General features: G+C 35.9%; 1 protein-coding gene across 3 annotated transcripts in view; it reads left to right on the top strand.

The window, feature by feature from the left end:
- The window catches only part of LOC117432287 (protein inscuteable homolog), a 57,934-nt gene extending 35,895 nt beyond the window's left edge, over positions 1–22,039 (top strand). For all 3 annotated transcript variants that reach the window (XM_059001824.1, XM_034053973.3, XM_034053972.3), the window contains exons 5-13: positions 1,077–1,200; positions 2,443–2,556; positions 6,134–6,259; positions 13,427–13,598; positions 14,072–14,250; positions 16,179–16,245; positions 17,629–17,784; positions 18,465–18,541; positions 19,572–22,039. In XM_059001824.1, coding sequence (XP_058857807.1) covers positions 1,077–1,200; positions 2,443–2,556; positions 6,134–6,259; positions 13,427–13,598; positions 14,072–14,250; positions 16,179–16,245; positions 17,629–17,784; positions 18,465–18,541; positions 19,572–19,700 — 1,144 coding nt within the window. In that variant the 3' untranslated portion in view covers positions 19,701–22,039. The remainder of the gene's footprint in view (positions 1–1,076; positions 1,201–2,442; positions 2,557–6,133; positions 6,260–13,426; positions 13,599–14,071; positions 14,251–16,178; positions 16,246–17,628; positions 17,785–18,464; positions 18,542–19,571) is intronic.
- Positions 22,040–22,310: the final 271 nt, after the last annotated feature.

The following is a 22,310-nucleotide window of genomic DNA, read 5'->3' as shown; positions in this document are numbered from 1 at the left end:
TTTTATTATTATTTTTTTTTTTCTATGAGACTTGTTTGTGTTGCTTGGCAAAACTGTGCTTATTGAGTTGAAGAAGACTTCTGTGCTCTCCTCAGTGAAATAGCTTGGGTCACAATATAAATAAAATACTAAAGTATATTGCCAGTATAGTAGTATATCAACAGTATACAGATTGTATTTTTATAGTGCATTTCAACACACTATTGTTATAGAACCTGAGGACATCCTCCTCTAGATGTAGGAACAATGATGACGCTTCAAGTAATTGCAGCTAACCTAACAATTCCATAAATTGCACCCATTTTGCTCTTCCATTAACTACTGTACATGTGTCTCCAATGTGCAGCTTTTAAAACATGGCATCTGGAACTACACAGTTTGGTTGCCTTGCCTTCTAGGAAATCTGTTACTGATTTACTTGGTCATTTCACCTCAGCATGCCTTCCAGGTCAAAGCATGTCAGTCAATAGGGGGAATAGCTAATAAATATATTTATTTGTCTTCGTGTATTACCAGATTTTGAAAATGAAAATGTGTTTTTGCTAAAACCTGCATTTCTTTCAAAATTGCACTTTTGAGACCTACATAAGGAATGCGGGGCGGGGGTGGGGCGGGGGTGGGGGGGGATATGTATGGATTTATTTTGTTAGCTGCAATCAATTTAAAGATTTGAACACAGCATTTGTGATTTTTATTCACAAATTTAATTTATACTGATACACTCCAATAGACCTGCGTGGATTGTGTATATACTTGTTGAAATTCTTTTACCTGTTCAAAGCAAACACAGAAGTCATCCTATTGTAAGTACATGTGTGAATGCAGGATGCTACTCTTCATTTGCTGAAAGAACAATGGAAAACATAAATTGGCATACACAAATCAAATATCCATATACCAAATGTATAGACATACACAGTACAGATTTAGAACGTTAAGTTAGGTGTGGCTAATGTAAACACTTATGTCTTAACTGGACATGCTACAATTTTGGGCTTCCTATTAAGCTAATTATTCAATGTGGTAAATACTGTGATTTTTAACATGTTAATTTAAAGCTGTATTTGTTTCTAAAGGTGCATACACACGGAAGATGAATATTTTTTGATGTCTATGAAAGACTCTATCCATGAAATACTGACATCTGTTGGCGAGTCCTTCAGCCACATGATTGACATGGCTTTAGCCAATGAGATACAGGTTAGTAAAATACAGGGTAGGTTTTCTGCTTTTTCAGATTTGAATGTCCCTGAATATTTACAAGGGAACTTTACAAGGGAGAAATGGTTTCAATGTTATGGAAACTCCTTGGGCAAAATGTAACGGCACCCTTCACTTTGACCACTGCTTCAAACAATTAGAGGATATTCAGATGTGTGCACAGTATGAAGCATGTCTCATCAACACAGTCATTTCCAGTATGCTTGGTCAATGCCAGGTAAGTATTAGTGTCCGTGGTGATCACACACCATATGGAGGGTAGACATTTTGGGACCCACATTCCCAGCATAGACTGTACCATCACTTAACCCCTCACATGGTACACATTGGCATTGAAATCTCTACAGGGAAGTTGATGTTCTTTCTATACAGGTTTTAGGTATTTATAATAGGCTACTTTGCATGTGAATCAGTAAAAGCCATTTCCAGTTAAACCAGTAACCTAATGGAATTAAACAAAGGTACAGAATAGAATACAGTGCCATTGGCTTTCCACCTGGTACTGAGAGCAGTCTCAGATTTCAGTTGAAGATAGTATTAGTGCAGAGCTCTGGAAATGCTGTTGATGTGTACTCTAAATAGAACCACTGACGCCAATTGATGAGGCACTGCGGTCCTTTTCTGTGTGTATATTAAAACTAAGTACCCTGGGCATGAAACGTTCTTTTAATTTTTAAAAGCACTTTAAAAAGACTTGAATGTGTTGAGTAGTTGGTCACTAACTCATCTCCTATCAGATTCACTTTCTGGTGTCTGTCTGCAGCTTGTGTAGATTTAGCAGAGGATGCTCGAACAGAGAAAGCCTTGAATTTGAAACTGATAAACTAGTTTATCTTTATCATCATGTATAGCTTAAGGTGTTTTTATTTCTAAAAAACATTACAGAACTAAACAAATGTGCCATTGAAAAGTGTTCTGTAAGAAAATATACCAACATAATCGTAATCTTAGACTGTTCCAGAGATGATTCTATTGTTTGTCCAAAGAATTGTTTTGAAAGATTTTCAAAAAAGTATTGTTACCAAAATATTTCAGTATTATAGTTTCAGAATGCTATATAGATAGTCACACCATTAAAAAAAAAAAAAAAAAAAATCCTTCAAGACACTGATACAATAACTTTATCAGCTCCAGCAGGCTTAATTGGCATTTACTGTGTTGTCACATTATTATTATTATTATTATTATTATTAGTATTATTATTATTATTTTCTATCACAGGTCTTGGTCAGACAAATAGAATTGTCTGATAACATGTATACCATTGGAACAGCCATCAGCAGTCTGCTCGGCCTGACCCAAGAAGGAGCCCATTTGTGCCGCATCATAGCAAAGGTAAGATGCGGTTGTGCCACAAGCTCTATAGCACCTCCTTCTGGCTCACTGTTAGATTCTGTTCTTTATAGACTGAGAACATGTACAGCATAATGTAGTTCTGTAAAATACAGGTATTAGATGATTTATGCTCTACTATAAGATGTTTATATCTACATACTCTAGATGACAGCTTTGCTTTTAGCTTTGATGTGCTGTAGAAAGAGCACTTGGTAAAGTCTGGCAGGAAAATAATAGTACAGATGAGAACGGCTGTAAAAGACCATATCAACATCAGAACATGCATCAGATAAGGGATATCATTGAGTGGCTCAAAGTATTTTCAAACCAGATTTATCTTTGTGGACGTCATAGTGTTGAAACCTACTGTACGCAGTTATGCTTTTCAAAGTGCCAGATGCAATGAGAGGCATATATACTGCAAAGGTGATGTGGAATATTGAGGGAGGATCAAAATGAAGAGCTGTGTTTTTGAACAGCATCTTTTGTGTTCATGCTCTAGAATTTTACTTAATGCGTATTGCATTGTTCAATATTTTTATCCTGTTAGTCTGTCGGCAAGTTACTGTAACTCCATTACAGGATCTGAAGTATTGCTGTATAATTATCACCCATAACTTTAAAACTGGATAGTTTAAAAACCTGGGTCGAATTTGGCTGCTTTAAACTGATACAGTGAGTGTTTCAATATGCTAAAGCTAAGGGCAGCAACCATAAGATGCGTGCTCTATTCAGAACATGATTAGGGAGACGAGTTGTGAAGTTTGCTGCACAGGTTAAAGAATCACAAGCCTTGTGGAACACTGTTCAACTCTCCCATGCAAAAACAAAGAATCGTTGCATTTATATTGCCAAATTGAAAGCGATTTGCTTCAGATGAAAAGGGAATTTAATTAGCTAAAACTTTGTATGGATTGGCACCTCACTGTCTGTAAATTGGGGCTGAATTCTGTAAAGAATCTCCTCTAATGATATTTCTTTCTTTTAGTTTCCATGAAAATAAATAAATCAATAAAGAAAATGATAATTATGGAAGCTGACATTTGTCCTCTTCCGGTTAAAAGGCATATACTTTCTTTTGGGACCAATGGGTCGATGTGGCTTTGAATTCTTAGGGCTGTCTGTGAATATCTACTGATTTTCTTTTTCATATTTCCAATTGGAAAGGGCAATAAACTGTCTCTAAAATTAAGTTGAACCCATCAATCAATATTGCAGCACTAAACTATAGATGTTTTTTTTTTGTTTGTGATTTTATATCTGGGCTGAGAGATGGTACTGTACATGGAATATCGTTGTTGGGTAGGTTTCTGTTCCACTTTTGTTGAACTACACATGACAATATGATATAATTTAAGGGAAATGTCATTGTCAAGTTAATAGTAGTAGATGAATAATTAATGTGATGTTCAACACAGGAAGGCAATGCCAGTAAAGGAGGCTTCCCCCCCCCCCTCCCCCAGGGGAGCTGAAGTTGTCAGTACTGTTGATTTAATCAATGAGTTTCTTTAGTTTGTTGAAAATATTCCTAAAATGATGAAAAAACATTTTGAGTTTTTTATGGAGCCTTGGAAATGTGTTATGGTAAAAGTCTTCACTTTTGTGACATACAGTACAGTGTTACCGTATTAAAATTCTGTAAGTGAAAGGATTGAACTTAGACAGTACTTTTGATTTTAAATGAAAATTGAAATCCAATTTAGTTTTGAGGCAGTACAGTAAAAATAAGCAGAGTGGGTGGTCTAAACACAGTAGGTATTAAAATCACCTGTTTTGGCAGATATGTTTCAGCTCCTTACAAGCTTGTTCCTTACTATTTTAATAGGTAAGAAAAAGAATGCCTTTTAAGAGGTGCACTAGGGTTAATGTAAAGTCACAGTATATTAACTGTACTAGATAATAACAGCAAAAAAATAATTCACAACAAATTAATGTTCTTTTTTTGTTATTCCATCATTGGCTACTGTAGATGTGCTGTACTGTTGACCTTTTGCTTTCCACAAACCAGTTACCAGGGCTTTTGGGAGTAATGCACCGATAGCAGGCCTCATTTTGGTGCTCAATAACAGACAAATGTGTCTAATTTTTTATTTTAAAATAGCCAAGTATTACTCAAACTTCCTCTTCCCTAACAATCCAGGGAGGGGTGGTTGACGATTGTTGTTTATATAATTCTGTTAACATTCATTCATCGCTTGAATTTTATATTTGACAAAATAGTTTGCCATAGTTTTAATAACCTGTATGCGTGGTGATGTGGCATATGATATGTTGAGCCAGGGCTCTGGATTGCTTTCAAGGTCAGGCATTGTGTGGGCAGAAAAGAAACAACTCCAAAAACAGCCTATGCCCATTAGCCATCCCATTCTTACACTCCACAATCTCTCTCCCTGTGGGCTCTGTTATCTAAATGATATACCATATTAAGATAATGATGGTAGTTACTGTATGTTAGGGGTAATTCTACCAAGGGAAATTTCATCTGTGGATCATTTCTGCCTCCTATATAATGCAGTCTGTTTAACTGATTGGATGAAAATAGGATGCCTTAATTAGGAACTGTATTTCAACTACACATTTTGCAGGAATAGCTCGTCACAGTTTACAGACTGATGCATAGAAAGTAAAGGACTATACATCAGGGTTCTTGGAAAAGTTACTGCAAGGGACATCAGAGAAGCTATATTCAGCTACATTTCTAATGTAGGTTCATGTGTATTAGTTAAGTAAATGTTAATTAAATAAGCTGCATGTTTTATGTTCCTGGTTAACATGAATACTTTAGTCCAGAATATGTCCAATACACTTCAACAAATTGGTGGACCTGCAGGTATAAATAATGTATTTTTACAAAATACAAACCTAAATCGGTACATTCATGTTAAATGATGACAGATTTAATTAATCTGGTACCGTTCATATTGAATACAAATTGTGGAATTTTACATTTTGGAGGATCTTTTTTTATAGGAGTGGCTTCTACAGGTTCAGCCATTTTAGGTCAAAATAAAACAAATCAAGCTTTCTTTCAATCCTAAAAGCATCCATCTCATCCCTCCTTGGTTTTACAAAATGTTCAGTTCTGAGTCATACTGCACATGACGACAAAGTGAAATGATTTGAACCACTTGCATCAATAAAAATCTGAAATCTGCTGAAATCTGTATATAGAAGACTAATATAACACACAGCCTGATGTTCACAGTACTATGTGTGGTGCTCACCAAGCGCTGTCATTTTTATTGTTACATAAGTTCACAAGTTCAAAACTTTTATAACAGCAATCACTAGATGGCACAGGCTTGTAATTCTGCCATATGATGCATATGTATGGCAGGCAACTAGAACAAGCCCAGCTCCTAAAATCGGGTAAAAGCTTTAAGCACAGACTTGCACAAAATATTTCATTAATTTCAATAGGAACCACTCAAAATGACCGTAAACATCACATAAATAGGGTGACTAAAAAAAATATATAGAAAATGTAATGTAATTAGTAGCTGCTTGCTCTTAAAGTACATCCATCCACATTCTCCACATTTTTTTTAATTGTATGGACTTTCTTAATCCACTGCAGGAAGGGGCTGTGGTCGCCCTTTTTAAGATTTGCCGACAGGACTGCTTCCGCTGCCTCTGTGCGCATGCTCTGAGAACGCTGGCATCAATCTGCTGCGTGGAGGAAGGAATCAGTCAGCTGGAAAAGGTATGGCAATTCCAACATAACTATGGGTACAAAATATTCTCTTTAACTATAGGGGGTTGCGAACATGCAGTATCCTGGCATGTGTTCCGTTCACCTCAACATGTACAGAAGCATGTTGATTAAACATGTATAACTGGTCTTGTATTTCATCCTGGTCTATGCTGTGTATTGTACTGAATTTCTCAACCCCCACCAAACCAAAACAAGGTATTCCCCAGTACTGAATTCATTCTCCTATATAATACAGCAAGCCAATAACTTTGTTGGAGGATGGCAAACTCAAGATGAAAGGTGAGGTAGCAACAGCTGTGGCTGTCTTCATTATGAATGGTGAGGGGGCTTTTTGGTTGATTTGGATGGAGACAACTCGAGGGAGATGTTGTAAGGATTGAGATTTACTGTGGTGGGCAGACTAGAAGTGCACATGATGGTGAGCTCTATCCACTGTCCTTGTTCATGAACTGAAGCATCTCAAGCCACTTTTAAAACTGTAAAAACAAAGTGTAGTTGCAGTTTATGTTTAGCAGCATCCCACATGCAACCACGGACAGGTACATGGTATAGCTTTATAAAGCAATTCTCCCTCTCTGAACACAGTGTTGTGAATTCTGTACAGGTTCTGTCTCATTCTAATAAGGGAAGATAATAGTGTAAGGTGCAGTGTTCAGCTTTCAATTTTCACTCTGAAGTGAGTATTATTATTATTATTATTATTATTATTATTATTATTTATTTCTTAGCAGACGCCCTTATCCAGGGCGACTTACAATCATAAGCAAATACATTTCAAGTGTTACAATACAAGTAATACAATAAGAGCAAGAACTACAATAACTTTTGTTCAAGCAAAGTACAAGTGTGACAAACCACAATTCAATAATACAGCAGATAGTAGTGATAGTTACATCAGGATATGATTAAATAGTGATAGTTACATCAGGATGTGATTAAATACAAAGTACTACAGGTTAAACACTTGGCAGATTACAGTATTCTGAAGTACAGGATTAAATGCAGTAAAATAGGGGGCAGATAAGAGCAAAATAAAGCACATTTAAATGAAGGGTGATAGTGTCCCAGGATACAAACAGAGGAGTTCTACAGGTGCTGTTTGAAGAGCTGTTTGAAGTGAGTCTTAAGGAGGCGCCGGAATGTGGTCAGGGACTGGGCAGTCCTGACATCTGTAGGAAGGTCATTCCACCACTGCGGAGCAAGGGTGGAGAAGGAGCGGGCTCTGGAGGCACTTCAGTGATTTATGTCATCCATAAAGGTTGGCAAATGGAGATCATGTTGTTGCTTCAAGTAACAAACACTAAATACACAAACACTAAAGTAGTGCATGTAAAATGCTTGAGTGCCACAAAAAAATACATGCAACCCGAAGCAACCAGGTAGGATTACTTGATTTAAAGCTGTAATAGGCCATCACTATGATCCATCATCACCTGCCCTGGTAGTAATAAGGCAATTTCTGGCAGCACATTTTAATAGGAATATATGTTTATTTATGTATTTGAAAATGATCTTCCCTAAATAGACTGGCGATTGTAACTGATGACGTCATGGTGCTCATGTTGATGAAGGCATAGGTTGTCCCTTGGTTATTATGGAGTTATACAAATGTACAAACTGTGTTTTTAGCCTGTATTTTGAAATGCTATATAAATAACAACAAATACTAGAGTGCACAGCCATTTCCGCCTCGGTTAATAAGCTGCAATTTGGGACACTTCTCTGTGGGGCATTGTTAATATTTAAACAAGTGTGATGTAAACAGATTTGTGCATTACATTTGCAACAACTGTGAAGACCATATTCTTTACTTGTATATAATTCTAAAGGCTGCATATGAAGGATTCAGACTTTTTATTTTGCGTCTAAATTGGTCTGTATTGTTATGAGCTGTGTCTCTTTGGTAGCTTATGTAGGCTGTATTTGTTGATTTGCTTTTAAAAAAAAAAAGTACCTTGAAGGTTGACTTTTATACAATGTACTGAATTGTAGATTCTACTTGGTGGGTTTGTTTGTTTTAAATATATATTTGGTTAGCCCCTGACTCTTAAGTTTTATGAATTTGTTAGTGCGTAACTACTGTAGGGGAATCAGAAATTATCCAAACTACGAACTTTACAGTAACTGAGTAAAGGGTTAACGGCACCTTTCAAAATGCAGGCTTGCATGTTCAAAATGATTAAATAGAAATGAATGATATTAGATTTTGCTGTAATATTTACATGAATGTAGTAGGCACTCTGTCCACCATCATGTAGAAAAAAGAGGCTTGCAAGCTGGTGAGAGAATCGCCCCAAAATAAGGGAGAAACCTTTGGGATCGTACCTTCTTAGATTTGTTGAACAGCCCTGTCTTTTAAATAAGAAACATGGGAAAATATCAGTGCTGTAACAAAAGTAGTTTGAGAGTAATTCTGAGTGGATCCTGAAAGTAATAGAACTTGGATCAATGAACCATTGCTTTGACAGAGTCACCTTCTGGAGACCAGGAGTAATGGCAGTGTCTAACAAATGTGGAGTGTCGAAAAACAAAAAAAAGATAAATGACAGCATTCCTGTAGTGCAGTTCAATAACGTACACGTGTCATGAAGCTCAAGCAGTAATTTTATATCATTTCTATGGGAAAACAAATTCTTTTTGGAGGATTTTTATAGGGGTGGCTTCTACAGGTTCTAACTGAATATAGACTTCAAGCACACAACTCATTATTTTTTGTTGTTTCTCATACAAATACAAATCTATTACAGTAAATGCTTAGTGAACCATTCTTCAATCTGCTTCACTTAAACAGCTGTTAGTATCATAAATAAATTGTGAATAAATGAATAATCACATAAACTAATGCATTGTGTCAAATCCATGGAAATACTGTAGGGCCATTAAGACAAATCAAAGCCACTGGAAACTACAAAAAAGCAGATGTATAGACCGCAATTCAAGAATGGCAGACTGCAATAGTAGCTCGAACTGTGCAGGCATAATTACATGTTTTAATATGACAGAAGAGGCATAACATCATGTTTTGACTGATTTTGTGTCATCAGAGTTTTCTCCTTACAAATGTAATGAAAGGTACAAGAAAAAGTTTTCATAAAAATACTTTGCCTTTTAAAACTGTACTGAATTCCAGATAGTAGTAGTATTATTATTTATTTTACATTGACAGTTCAATACATACATATTCATTTAAACACCACTGACCTCTGTAATTTGCATTCTCCAAACCAACCGATGTGAGTCTTCAGTGTCACTGCAACACATTGTATCTCGTAATGCACTTTGTATTGGGTTTACTTTACAGGAAATATTACACACATAAGAACAAGCCACAAAAAACAACTAATATTATAGTGGCATTCCTGACCCCAGACTGAGGTTCTTAGAACAGTTACTGCAATGGGGGGGGGGGGGGGGGGGGATTTGATTTTTAAAGCTGCTGAGCAAATAAATAAATTATATATATATATATATATATATATATATATATATATATATATGTGTGTGTGTGTGTACTGTGAATTTAAATGAGAAGAATAACACATATTGCAGACATTTATTGTGTTTTGTAGACCCCCATGTGTCAGGAGAGGAGTAATTCAGCATTATTTGTTTAGAGTTTTCACACATCTTCATTTATATATACTGGACTTTAACACAGGTCTTAACCAACTGCTCATTTATTCTTGACAGTACAATTGTAGGAGCTTGAAATTCAAGGGTTTAATATTAAATGCACTTAAGCCATTTGAAACTTGAGATCTTTGAATGAATGAGAAATATTTGCATCCAGAGAACATTTTGTATACTGAAAAATGGTGTCGTTGCTTTTTACAAATCTGCTATTTAACTAAAAACGCATTTCCCCCACAGTGTAGGCCAGTAAATTGTGAACCAGTGTCTCTTGACCCTAGATAGCCTTGAGAACATGATGCAAGAGAACATGTATCATGTGGTGTTTGAATATTACTGTGCTGTAAAGCAGAGACATCATGTGGAGAATTGGGATATTACACAATATTCCTCTGTAAGGAACTTTTAGAGTAGAAATAAGAAGGAATTCATTAAGAGTGCTGATTTGTATTGTTTATTGGTTCAGGATTGTATTCTTTCTCGTACCTTCAGTAATAGAACGTATATATTTAAAACTTACACATTTAGTATATAATTTCCCATGTTTTCTCCCCAAAATGCTGACATAATAAACTAACCAGAACTACTGTACTTCCACCTGCATCAATTGTTCCAATTTAGAAACGTTTTTTTATTTATTTTCTTTAAACTGATACTGACAACCTGTTTTAATAAGTTGACAAACAAAACCGCGTTAACTGTACAGTAGTTCTTTCATACCAATACAAAGCATACATACTTTGTATTGATAGTAAAAAGAACATGTTGGTATTAATGTAGTCCAACAATGCAACATGTTACTGTATTGGAGGAGGGGTTTGCACTAAATTGGCCAGTGGAAGGAAATGTAGTCAGGCTATAAAGGGTTAATGCACCAGGATGGCCTCGGAATACCAGGCCAAGCCACTGGTTGTTTGTAGGGCAGAGGGCCTCCTATTCAGCATGCAACATTGCTTGGGTTTCTTTAGAAGCCTGCAAACCTTGTCTTTTCTTTTGAGATCTGAACCCTGTGGCTACTGGCAAATTTATCTTGCTCCTTCATCAGCCTCCAGGAAGTCTGAAGTGACCTTTAGTCATGGAGTGACCTTTAGTGAATTGAATATAGTTAATATACAGTACATCCAGGGTGTAATGAACTGATCTCGGTTCCCTTTTTTAAAGAGCATTTTACAGTCTGAATCTCACGGAAGTGACTGCAGAAAGACTTGTTTTACTGTTCCAGTATCTGTTATAAACTTTACAGTACCAAAACACCATTAAACATTTCCCCCATAGGCAGGACAGTGTACTGTAAGCTAAAGGTCCCGGAGCGTGAGGCAGCCTAATCCTATTGATCAAACCTTTTCAATCTCAGTTTACACAAGACTGGTGTCTAATGAACAAACAGTAAGTAATCAGTGGGACCAGAGAGGTATGGAGAGTGCAATGCTTTTACTTTATCAGCAAGGGCATGGTCTGATGAAACAGTTATTATGATATGATATCACATCTCTGCAGCAGGTGACTTCATCCAAGTGTGTGGGAGTTGTCAAACTAGCAAACAAGCATCAAATCATTAATTTATTTATTTTAAACCCTACAGGTATAAACCAATATTGTTTTTGTTCTGGCAACCCAATTGCTTAAATGTAATTTGACATTTCCCAGCGAGTTGCTGGTATGATGCCAAGTAAATAACTTGCACTTTCTGACATTTTTAAATGATTTTCAATCATACTTTAAATAAAAGCAGGGCAAGTATCCAGATTGCCTTTCGTTGAGAAGCTAATTATAAAAACGCTTCAAACAGCAATTTCTCTGGAGCTGTAAAACAGCTTTTATTAGATTACGCTGCTGTCTTTCTTAAATATATTGCGAGACAATTAAAGATACTGGCCTCAAGTCAATGTAATGACAGAAAGCACTTAGTTGCACCCAAAATTTAAGCAACATGCGAGTCATAATCTCCATTATTATTATTATTTTTTTATTTTTTTTAAACAAGCAAAGTTATTTTTAATAATTAAGTAACAGCTGGTGGTAAAGTTTGTATTTAGATGGTGCAAAGTGGTGTTAATTGGTGACAAGAGAGAAATGTATTTAAGTCTTAGACCTGTTTAGAAATGAAAGTACTGTAATGTTTCAGCTGTACAGTACAAATGGAAATCATTACAAAAGGAACGCTACTGTACAAGCAAGTTACTATAAAAACTCATCGACAAAAAAATAACAGTATTTATTTTAATTCACTTAACAACATAAGTTATCCTTATTGTGGAAATAAGTGTTGTTACACTGAAGTGTATTTATATATATATATATATATATATATATATATATATATATATATATATATATATATTCATATTCAATTTATAAAAGTATAATAAAACTATGTAAAATGTCCTGTAGTAATTTATGGTGGGTCAGCTTTCCAAGTCACAAACATGCATGCGAAATCGTTATGAAGAAATTGCAAATACTCTTTCAGATGCCCGGGGGGGGGGGGGGTTGGTCATATGCATAACACATTTTACAACATGCTTTTCCTTACAGCTGTGACCCAGATTTATATTTTTATTATAGACCTTGAAGTGGTTTATGATGGTAGTAGCATAATCATATTGGCTCACAGGCTCACATAGTGGAAAGGAGGTTTCAGCTGTTGAAGAACAGTGTGTCCCGACGGCTAAAATCACTTTTCCAAAATGGAAACTAACTGGAATGTCAATGGTGTATGCATTCTTATTTTGAGAATGAACAGACGCCATGAAATTCTACTTCATGAAAGCAGTTCTGTGAGTACTACTGTGTTCAACGTGATTGTAGCAGACACGCTATTAACCAGGACGTCAGCCATAGAAAAAATAAAAAATACAATTCACTTTTAGTTTGAGTTTGGGTCTCGCATAGTCCTTAGCAGAAAAAATAACAATTATATCAGTCTTGCTTCCGTGTACTCTATGATCCATGTGAAATGAATTGAAGCTTAATTGAAGTATTGTGATGTTGCCTTGGGATTATGAGTCAGACACAGAAAACGCATGTTCTCCAGAATGCCTTCCAGCCATGGGATGCAGTTTGCATGGATGAGCCTTTTTGGTCTAATGCAGTTCCCAAGTGGAAAGAGCTGAAGCCATGCTCATCACAAAAAAAAAAGACTGACCATGAGGTCAGGCAGCTGGATACAAAAAAGTTAGTTTTCAGAACCTATTTATCATTACAGAAAACCAAAAAAGTAACACAGCTCTATGCAAACATTTGTTTTTCAAGCACCAAACAAGCAAATAACTGTTCTTCTTATTCTTCAATCCAGGTAGTAACAGATTCATATTTTCTTTTTTTTTCTACCAAACCAAGAAAACTCAATTGTCTTGTTTTGAATTGAGAGATTACATTTATGACTCCTTTGTAATTTCTTACACAGCATATTCGGAGATGGTGCAATCTTTATGCACTTTTAATGTACTCTTTATGCGGTACAAATCACTGTAGAAAATACAAATACATTGCAATGTCTCCACCTGTGCGTGTGTTGTCTTGTAGGTGGATGGCATCCTGTGTTTAGCAGATATCCTCACAGATGAAACCAATCCTGAAGAGATGCGTGCAGAGGCAGCCGCTGTGGTAGCCCAGATTACATCCCCACATTACACCTTCACCCAGCATCTGGGCAGTTTCCTGGAGAACATGGAAGACATTGTGACCGCGCTTATCAGTGAGTACTAGGATCAAATCTTCTTTCTAAGAATACTTTTGCATGCATTTTAATCAGTTATGCTGTATCTCCAATGCTTAGGTTATTTTTCTGTAGCTCAGAAGTCTTGGAAAAAAATTATATTTTGTTTTTCTAAACTTCATTCATCTCAAGATTCTTCTAATTAATAATATGACTATCTAAAATATTTATAAAGCCCTTAATGGTGCTGAAAATTGTTTTGATATTGAAGATGGTGGTACCTGCACTACCATCAACAAATATAAATTCTAGAGGTGTGCCTGTAAAATGTTAGCAATATATTACAAAAAACATATTTTTAAATTATTGTCTAGATTTTTGAGCTGTAACATAGCTTGGATATATTACTTATAATTGACTGTTGGCAAAGGTAAAACTATAAACATTGGAACAATGTAGTAAAACCCGATATCAAGTGTTGGTTTATTTATTTATTTATTTTTAAATCACAGAACTGTGCCAACATGCTTCTTCTGGGGAAGTCTTCCTGCTGGCCTCTGCAGCTCTAGCCAACATCACCTTCTTTGACACCATGGCAAGTGAAATTCTACTGCAGCTGAGTGCTGTTAGGATATTATTTGAAGCGTGCCGCGATCGAAAGAGAGTGGATACACCCTACTCAAAAGATCAGGTAGGAAAATACTTTTTCATTTCTGTATTGTTCACACTAATGTTTATTTGTGTTTGACACTGCCGGCAGAACCAGAATCTTAACATTAGAATACCAGTTCTCTTGCTGTGACACTGTTTTTTTTTTTTTTTTTTTAATTACATTTTACCGGAAATGTTGAGACAAACATGTTTGGGAGTAATCCACTCCACCTCTTTATTATTTTTTTTAATTGTATTTTTTTTTTTTAAGTAAATAAATCATATGAATGCCATGATTGAATCGAGGACTTGAGTGCAGACCTTGCTTTGAGTTCATCACAAATACAGTTAATATGATCTAAGAGAAAACACTTTAGAAATGCGTCTAGGAGTTGCTATTTAACAGAAAACATGATCTTACAAATGTGTGGGGTATTTTCAGCTGGGTGTTTGCACACTTGTTTCCCTGAATTAGTATTCTTAAATACTAATTGAATACTGCAGAGCTCCCAGGACTTTCCCTTCGCGCCAGGAGGAAAGGGAATATAGTCGAGACACTTTGCTGATAAAAAGAAGAGAACAAAACAGAACAGTTTTTAGTTATAAAGCAACCCAGTTATTCTGCTGCTGGAAACACTCCTCCTATTTTGTAATTCTTTCATAAAAATTGATTTTGCTGGATTCGCTGGCTAATTCAGTTCAAGGAACATTAAATACCTCAGTGAGCAGTCTTTTTTTCCAAATCAGGTCATTTTTAGGTTCATAAATTCAGGATTTACAATGATACACAAGTTAATGCAACAGAAAAGTCAAACTTGTTGAAGCAGAGGAATTGATTTTTCTAGATGCAGGAGTCAAAGAAGGCCACCTAACTGAAATTCAATAAAGTTTATTACCTTGACGTCACTTAGCAATTAGTTAAATACACCCCCAAAGTTACTCCAACTGTAAGAAGTAACTAAAGCTTTGTACAGCGATGGCCAAAAGTTTTGCATAACCCTGTAGAATTAACTAATTGTGCTTCAAAGTCAAATGAAACCTGCTGAAATAATGTTACATTAACACTTTGAATTACATACCGCTTTGTAGTTTTCCATAGACTTAACGAAAAACTGACAAATTGAAAAATGTGATGGTTTGAAATCTAACATGAAATAATGTACTACTATTATGGCTTCCGGTAGACTTTTGCAATATCATTTTGTAGTTTCTTTGCTTACATGATGTTAAATATGAATTTGGCTTAAATGTGAACACGAGCAATTTCAATAAGAATAGAGTTCAGCGTATAGAATGAATGCCAGGTAGGATTTAATCCGGCTTATTCCTAGAGAACTGTCAGACTCACCTGACATGACCGCGCTTGAACCTGAAGATGAAGGCAGCTGTGAAAGAGAAAGCTGCAATTCCAGGGCTGAACAGAAGGGAACTATGAAACACAATCATTCAGCACATATAGAGGATGCTGCCCCCAGGACCCATCTGTGCATCTGTCCAACAACAAAGAGAAAACGCCTGAGGCTTGCTGATGTGAAGCACGAGAACATGTCAGATGTGAAAGGAAATACATTTCAAACTGCTAAATTCTGTTTTTTTATGCTACTGTAACAAGCGCTACATCAATGTGTATTTTTATTTTTTTAAATCTATATTGTATTGTGCATTTCGGAACTTTCTCAATAACCATTATACTTGTGTGTGATTACCTGCTACTGTACTTCCATTGCTGTATTAAGTAATGTGGCGTCATCCATGTCGATGAATTCCAATACTGCAGCTGTATGTACAATTTAGATACAGTAGGTAGACTGTAACTCTATTATTTAAGCAAAGTCTACACAATTATTGAAACATGCAATAAAGTAGAAGTTCCTTTAAGATATGCCATTCCCCTTATAGTATTCCCACATTTCTAGTTGTCATTAACCATAGACAATTTTTTTTTTTGTCCCCCCATTTAATTGTTAGGTTGTGACAGTATTGGCGAATATATCTGTACTTGACCACTGTGCTTCAGAGGTTATACAAGAAAGGGGTAAGTGTCTCATTATTTTTTTTATTTATTTATATATATATAATACATGGATGAAGGCTATATTTGCAACCCGAGCCATTAAAAAAAAAAAAAAAAAAAAGGCATAATACTACAGTAGTGACGTCAAAAAGTGATAATTCCTCTAGAGGAAAATATACTTGAACTTTGACCCATTCGACTCCTCGAGACCATCACTTTCAATTCAAACACAAAATGCCTCGTTTTCAATCACTCGAGAAACACCCACAGTACAGAAATGTTCATTAATGATAAACAAAATGAGAATATGTTTTTTTTTAAAAAAAGATATAAAGCTGGTACATGTGTATCTCAGAGGAACTGGAAACTAAAACAAGATAAAGGCAGTCCTCCAAATAAAGCTGACGCACCAACGGATAACGACACAGAACGTCTGTACAGCACTGAAACACTACGTTTAAAAAAACCCAACTGTACTTCTGAACCTCATCTTCTTTAATATTAGCATCACAAGGGTATCTATGTACTATAAAAAATAATAGATGGGCCACTTCAGTGAGTTACAGGAAAACAATTTCATCTCTGGTTTCGTAATTTATAACATCACAGAAACCCTAGATTGAATTATTTACACACACACACACGCACACACACACACACACACACACACACACTGCGTGCTGTAACACCTGGCTTGTGTGAAATAGACATCTACAATGATATTACATGTATAGTCCTGAAGGTGGAGACAAAGAGCCACGCATGTTCTGTATCAGAGAAAGGCCAGTACAGGACATGCATACAGTTATGGACTGAACTAATGAGTATGAATATATTTAAAAACACAATTCTCAAGGGGAAGTTAGTTGATGTAATTAACGTTGCTGGGACATAGAAGTCTCATACAATGTAATTATAATTAAGAACAGATGAGGATAGCTGTGTTGTTTTGAAAAGCTTAACACATGTCTTTTTCTAGAAAAATATTTAAAGTGATTTTGTACTTTATTTTCCTACAACCTGTTTTTTTTTTTTAGATGGTTACGGGTCTGAGAGAATACAATATTCATGTTGGAATGAAACAGACCACAAAAGCTAACAAGAAAAAGCTGTTCATAACTTATCATACAGTATCTTGGCTTTCAATCTCTTTATACATACTATAATTTTAAATTATTGATTTTGTATGTTTAAAAAAATAAATAAACTTCATAAAAAGCAATAACAGACAATTATTTCCTATCAGCCAAGGTATGCGTGCTTCGCATGTCAAACAGTTACAGTATAACATTATAAAATGTTAGTAGCACATATCCCACAGTTGTGTAGGGAAGGGTTAATGTATACACTGTACCAAAAAAATGTTATCAATCTTGCAGCATTTTTTATTTTATATTTTTTTAGGTATCGAGTGTTTGCTGGAGATGTTATTTGAGAAGCCATCTACTTCAAATCCACCAGAGGTTGCTGCTTGCGAGCGAGTCCAGCAGAAAGCTGCAGTTACACTGGCTCGGCTGAGCAGAGACCCAGTTGTAGCCCACACTGCCACAAAACTCAACTGTAAGGCTGTGTACAGCAGCAGAACATGAGGGGTTCAAAAAGAGTATTTCATTGACAGATGTCAATAGTACGGTCCCATCAGTTTGGAACTCAAAGAACAAAGAATGACATTCCATTTAGAAGATAGTGTTTGCGCATTTCAGGGATGCATTGTCCTCCTTAACAGGAGTTTAAGATAATGAAGACATTTGGAATTTAATAGTCAGGATGAGAAAGAAAGGGGGACTGAAACACCAAGTATTATTAAGTGGTGCATCATCACAATTGTTTAACTTTCTGTCCTTTTAATCTTGAATCATTGTGTTAATTTCCTAAAGGGTGGCCTGTGTGACACTTGCTGTACATTGGGTATCAACAGGTTTCTGGTCTTGTTCTGAAGGATTTGTTCACCACTGGTTCCACTTTAGTGCTGGGTGTGGTATAATGTCCTGCTAAAACATTTTTAACTGCAGAGCTGCCACTTCAGAATCAAACTGAATTAAGCAACTAATTTATACTGAATGAAAATCACAGTATATAATTGCAATTATTTTTTGTTTTGCTGTACATACTGCATACATTATACATGGGTCCCCACTAAAGATTTGCAGGTTTCAGTGATGAATAATAAATATAAAAGGAATTTTTCTTGCATGTTAGCACTAAGCATGAAGTCTCATGCGACTTGTGTTTGGTTTTAGGTATTCCTCGACTGATAGAGCTCTGTCGATCACCAACTGAGCGAAGCAACAGTGATTCTGTTTTAGTTGCCTGTTTGGTAAGTGTTTGCGCAACCAAAACTATGAAGCTTGAATACCAGATAAAATATTAATTTCAGGACAAAATGATGTGTTCCAGAGTGGAATGTGCATCAGTCACAAATACTGTGCACAAATCCATGCAGCAACAGATCTGCTTTACAGCAAGTTGGAAGAAACATTGTGTGTGGATGTAGATGAACAGTATCGCAAAGCAACCCCACATTTTTTTCTTTCTTTCTTTCCTACACACAATTATTTAACTTGACGCTATGCCATGATTAAATTAAATTATTCATTTGGAATAATTCATTAATTCACATTAAAGGTGCACTTTCACTCCCTTGAGCTCCAAACAGCCCTCTTCTCCTTAATAACAATGCAAAGTGCCCCCAGGGTAGTCGACTGTTTTTTGTTTTATTTAGTGCTTCGTACACACTTTTTCAAATTGTATTTACCTTGCCTCAGGCATTGGCAGGACCTGAGATTTGTCAAGTTCCCATCAGGTTGTTAATATTAATGCAATACAGTAACCTTATGGAAATTTGACAATGAGCTGTCAATATTATTGTTGAACTACAGCATGTCAGTTGCAAATACTGTTGTTGATTTGATTGTGTTGTCCTTGGGTCACTTCAGTATGTGCTCTCCTTTAGCTACTGTACCCCAACTACAGTATGTAATCAAATCAAACTGCAACAAAAAACATCTTTTAATGTGATTTCTCCCTTATCTGAGAGGTGAGTATGACATTTTTGATTACTGTTATAAGGAATTGCTTCACAAATCCATTATCTTCTGATGTAGGGATCTGTGTGGTCTTGAAATCCATTGGGGTTTGACACACATGTTGCTCCTATAAAAGGTATCAAATCTAATACACAGTACTATAAAGGGGGCTGTGCACAACACCTAACCTAGTTCAGTAATAGCTCTTTGAATGTCCTGCATTCACACAGTACATAGCACTGGCTACAATGATGTAGTATTGTTTTAGACCCTTGTGTTATAAAGCTAACACTGGGTAAAATGTCTGTTCATGTCTTGCAGGCAGCCCTAAGGAGGCTAGCAGCTGGGTGTCCAGAAAGCATCGACGATTCTGACTTTCAACAACTAATAAAACCGAGACTAGTGGATTCCTTCTTACTGTGCTCAAACATGGAAGAAAGCTTTGTATAATGGCAGCTGTAAAATAACTTTCTGCATGGCAATCTATGCAAAAAGTGTTCATTTAATATCAAAAACCTGAAATCACTTTAAGGTTGACCAAAAATGTTATAATGTTAGATTGAAGTATTTTTTTGTTTTGTTTCTTTTAAATAGAGATACTACATAAGGATATAAACATTCCCTTTTTTAGCAGCGATGCATGGATCATATTTGTAGTTTTCATAGACTAAAACATAATTTGAAAAGTGCATTTTCTAACATTTGTATGTTCCAAAATTTTTACATACATAATCAAGACATAAACTGAAGTATCCTGGTTAGTTTGCTTACGTAATATTTTTTAGTATTTTGACATGTGTGTTCGTTTACCAATCATTGGGACAATACAAGTAGAAAGTCTACTTCTGTATTTCCGAATCTTACAAAATACTAGTAAACTGTAGAATGTGCAGACCTCTCTATTTCCATGTCCTCATCTTTCACATCCGCTGTACTTAAAACTTCCTAACTTTCCCTCTCTCTCTCTCTCTCTCTCTCTCTCTCTCTTGACACCCAATAACTAGAATGATCCAAGTACCATGTTTTTGAATGCGAGTGTGTATGTGTGTATATACAATAGATAGATAGATAGATAGATAGATAGATAGATATACACACACACATACTTGCATTCAAAAACATGGTACTTGGATCATTCTAGTTATTGAGTGTCTGATTGTGGTGTGTCATCAGATCATCTGTTTCGGTTCAGTTCACCACCCTCTCCTTAATTCGCTGATAGAGTACTGAACATGCACACAGACTTTACAAATTAGAAACTTACATAAGTCCAAATAACTTTCCCCTTCTCATTTTAGTCCCTACCTGTCTTATATCCATATTGATTAAGTTTCACCGATGCATTCCGTCCTGTACATCATGCTACTGTACTTGTACGCTATGTGTAGAATTATAATCTTATAATTCTGTCAGTGCTACAGTATCTGATGTTGCAGAACACCATGTGTGTATTGTCTTCCAGCCACACTTTTAAATTAAAATCTCCTGCCCTTCTGTCCCTGGTGTTTAAGTAGCAGTACCCTTGTTACAGTATTGTGGGCTTACTACTTTCCCCCTACTATACTTGTAACATGCTTAATAAGAACCTAAGGCAAACACCAGCCTTTTCAGATGAGCCTGTCTCCTGCACATACAAATAATGTTATCTTTTCCTCTTCGTATGGGGTTCCCTATATTGGCAAGCTTTTTCTTTCTTTTACTTCACCAGCTACCCTTTCCTCACTCTAAAGGATGATATGCAGATGTTCTACTAGTTTCTCGTTGTTTGTTTGATAAGTGATTTTGTAAGAGCTTTTAGAGGCCATTCTTACACAGTACATCAACTGCTATTTCAGTTTGGAAAAACTGTATATTGTAAAAGGAATGTGATTTTCAAACATTTGAGGTTGTTTCTCAGTTATTTCTTTTACCTGCGGTTCTGCGGTGGTTGTGTTAGCTCACATGCTAAAACTAGCGTATTAAAACCGGAATATACTGTATGTGTAAGCCTGGTATCTGTGGGGAGGAAATACCTATACATTCTTTTGAATGTCATATTTCACTACTGTGAATGCATTAAGGGAAAATAATAAACATACGGTATATCCAGTTTGAGCAGACCATCAAATATCATTCTATGAAAACGTGGATTAAATTCTATGGATTTACGAGTAGTTCATTTTCAGTGGCCTTTATGAAGTTTAAGTTAATGTATTTGTATTTTGCAGTAGCTATGCACAACAAGAAGTGATTATTTTGGGTTGTCATCGACTTGGCTACCTAAATCAGTACCGCTATAATGCATTTTGTTTATTAAACTATTTGTTTCTTTTAAAAAAAAGTGTGTTATGCTCATAAAGATATGTGTGCAATAAACTAATGACACTCACGCAATTTCCTTTCCCAAAAGTCATGCTTCTGGTTATGCCACTATCTAACTTACAAAGTGACTGTGGCAGAGCTGTACCGATCATTGATGGCACCCTGTGCGAGATATAAATCCAGTGGCCCCGGCCACCCCCAGAACTTGGAAGTCCACTAATAAATAAATAAAAAAAAAGGGTTCAAAATCTTTGTAAATGTCCAATGGAATGCACCAATAGAAACAAAGCCTAGAGCTGACCAATGCACTTTTCTTGCCTTCAGTGATTCAAAGTCATTGATGACATGGTCATAGTTCAGAGAGTTGGCTAATGCAAATTCAATGGATATAATGGCTAGATTAGACAAGCGTTCAATTTCAGCTTTCTGAAACTATGTTGGATTGTTATTGAACTTGCAAATAAATTACCTACTTGCTTGCAAAAACATACTGTTGTTGGATGGGGATTTCTATTTGCATGTAAAGTTTACATTATGTGAAGATTGGAACTAATAGTTTTAGGTTACCAATAATCAGTATAATAATTACAATTAATAGCAGAAGATACTGAACTGGAAAATGCTGCCAATCTCTGTTGGGTAGATTTTCTCTGGAAGGTTCCCTGCCCAGAATAAAGAAAATGACTCTCACTCTCTAAACTAGGAGGGCTATCCTTGCCTGTTCTTGAGAAATATTAGGCTGCAAGGCTATATTTGGTG

Source organism: Acipenser ruthenus, chromosome 27 (genome assembly GCF_902713425.1).
Source record: "Acipenser ruthenus chromosome 27, fAciRut3.2 maternal haplotype, whole genome shotgun sequence".
Classification (NCBI taxonomy): Eukaryota; Metazoa; Chordata; class Actinopteri; order Acipenseriformes; family Acipenseridae; genus Acipenser; species Acipenser ruthenus.
Note: the sequence above shows the minus strand (reverse complement) of the source record. Positions and strands in the feature narration are given on the sequence as shown.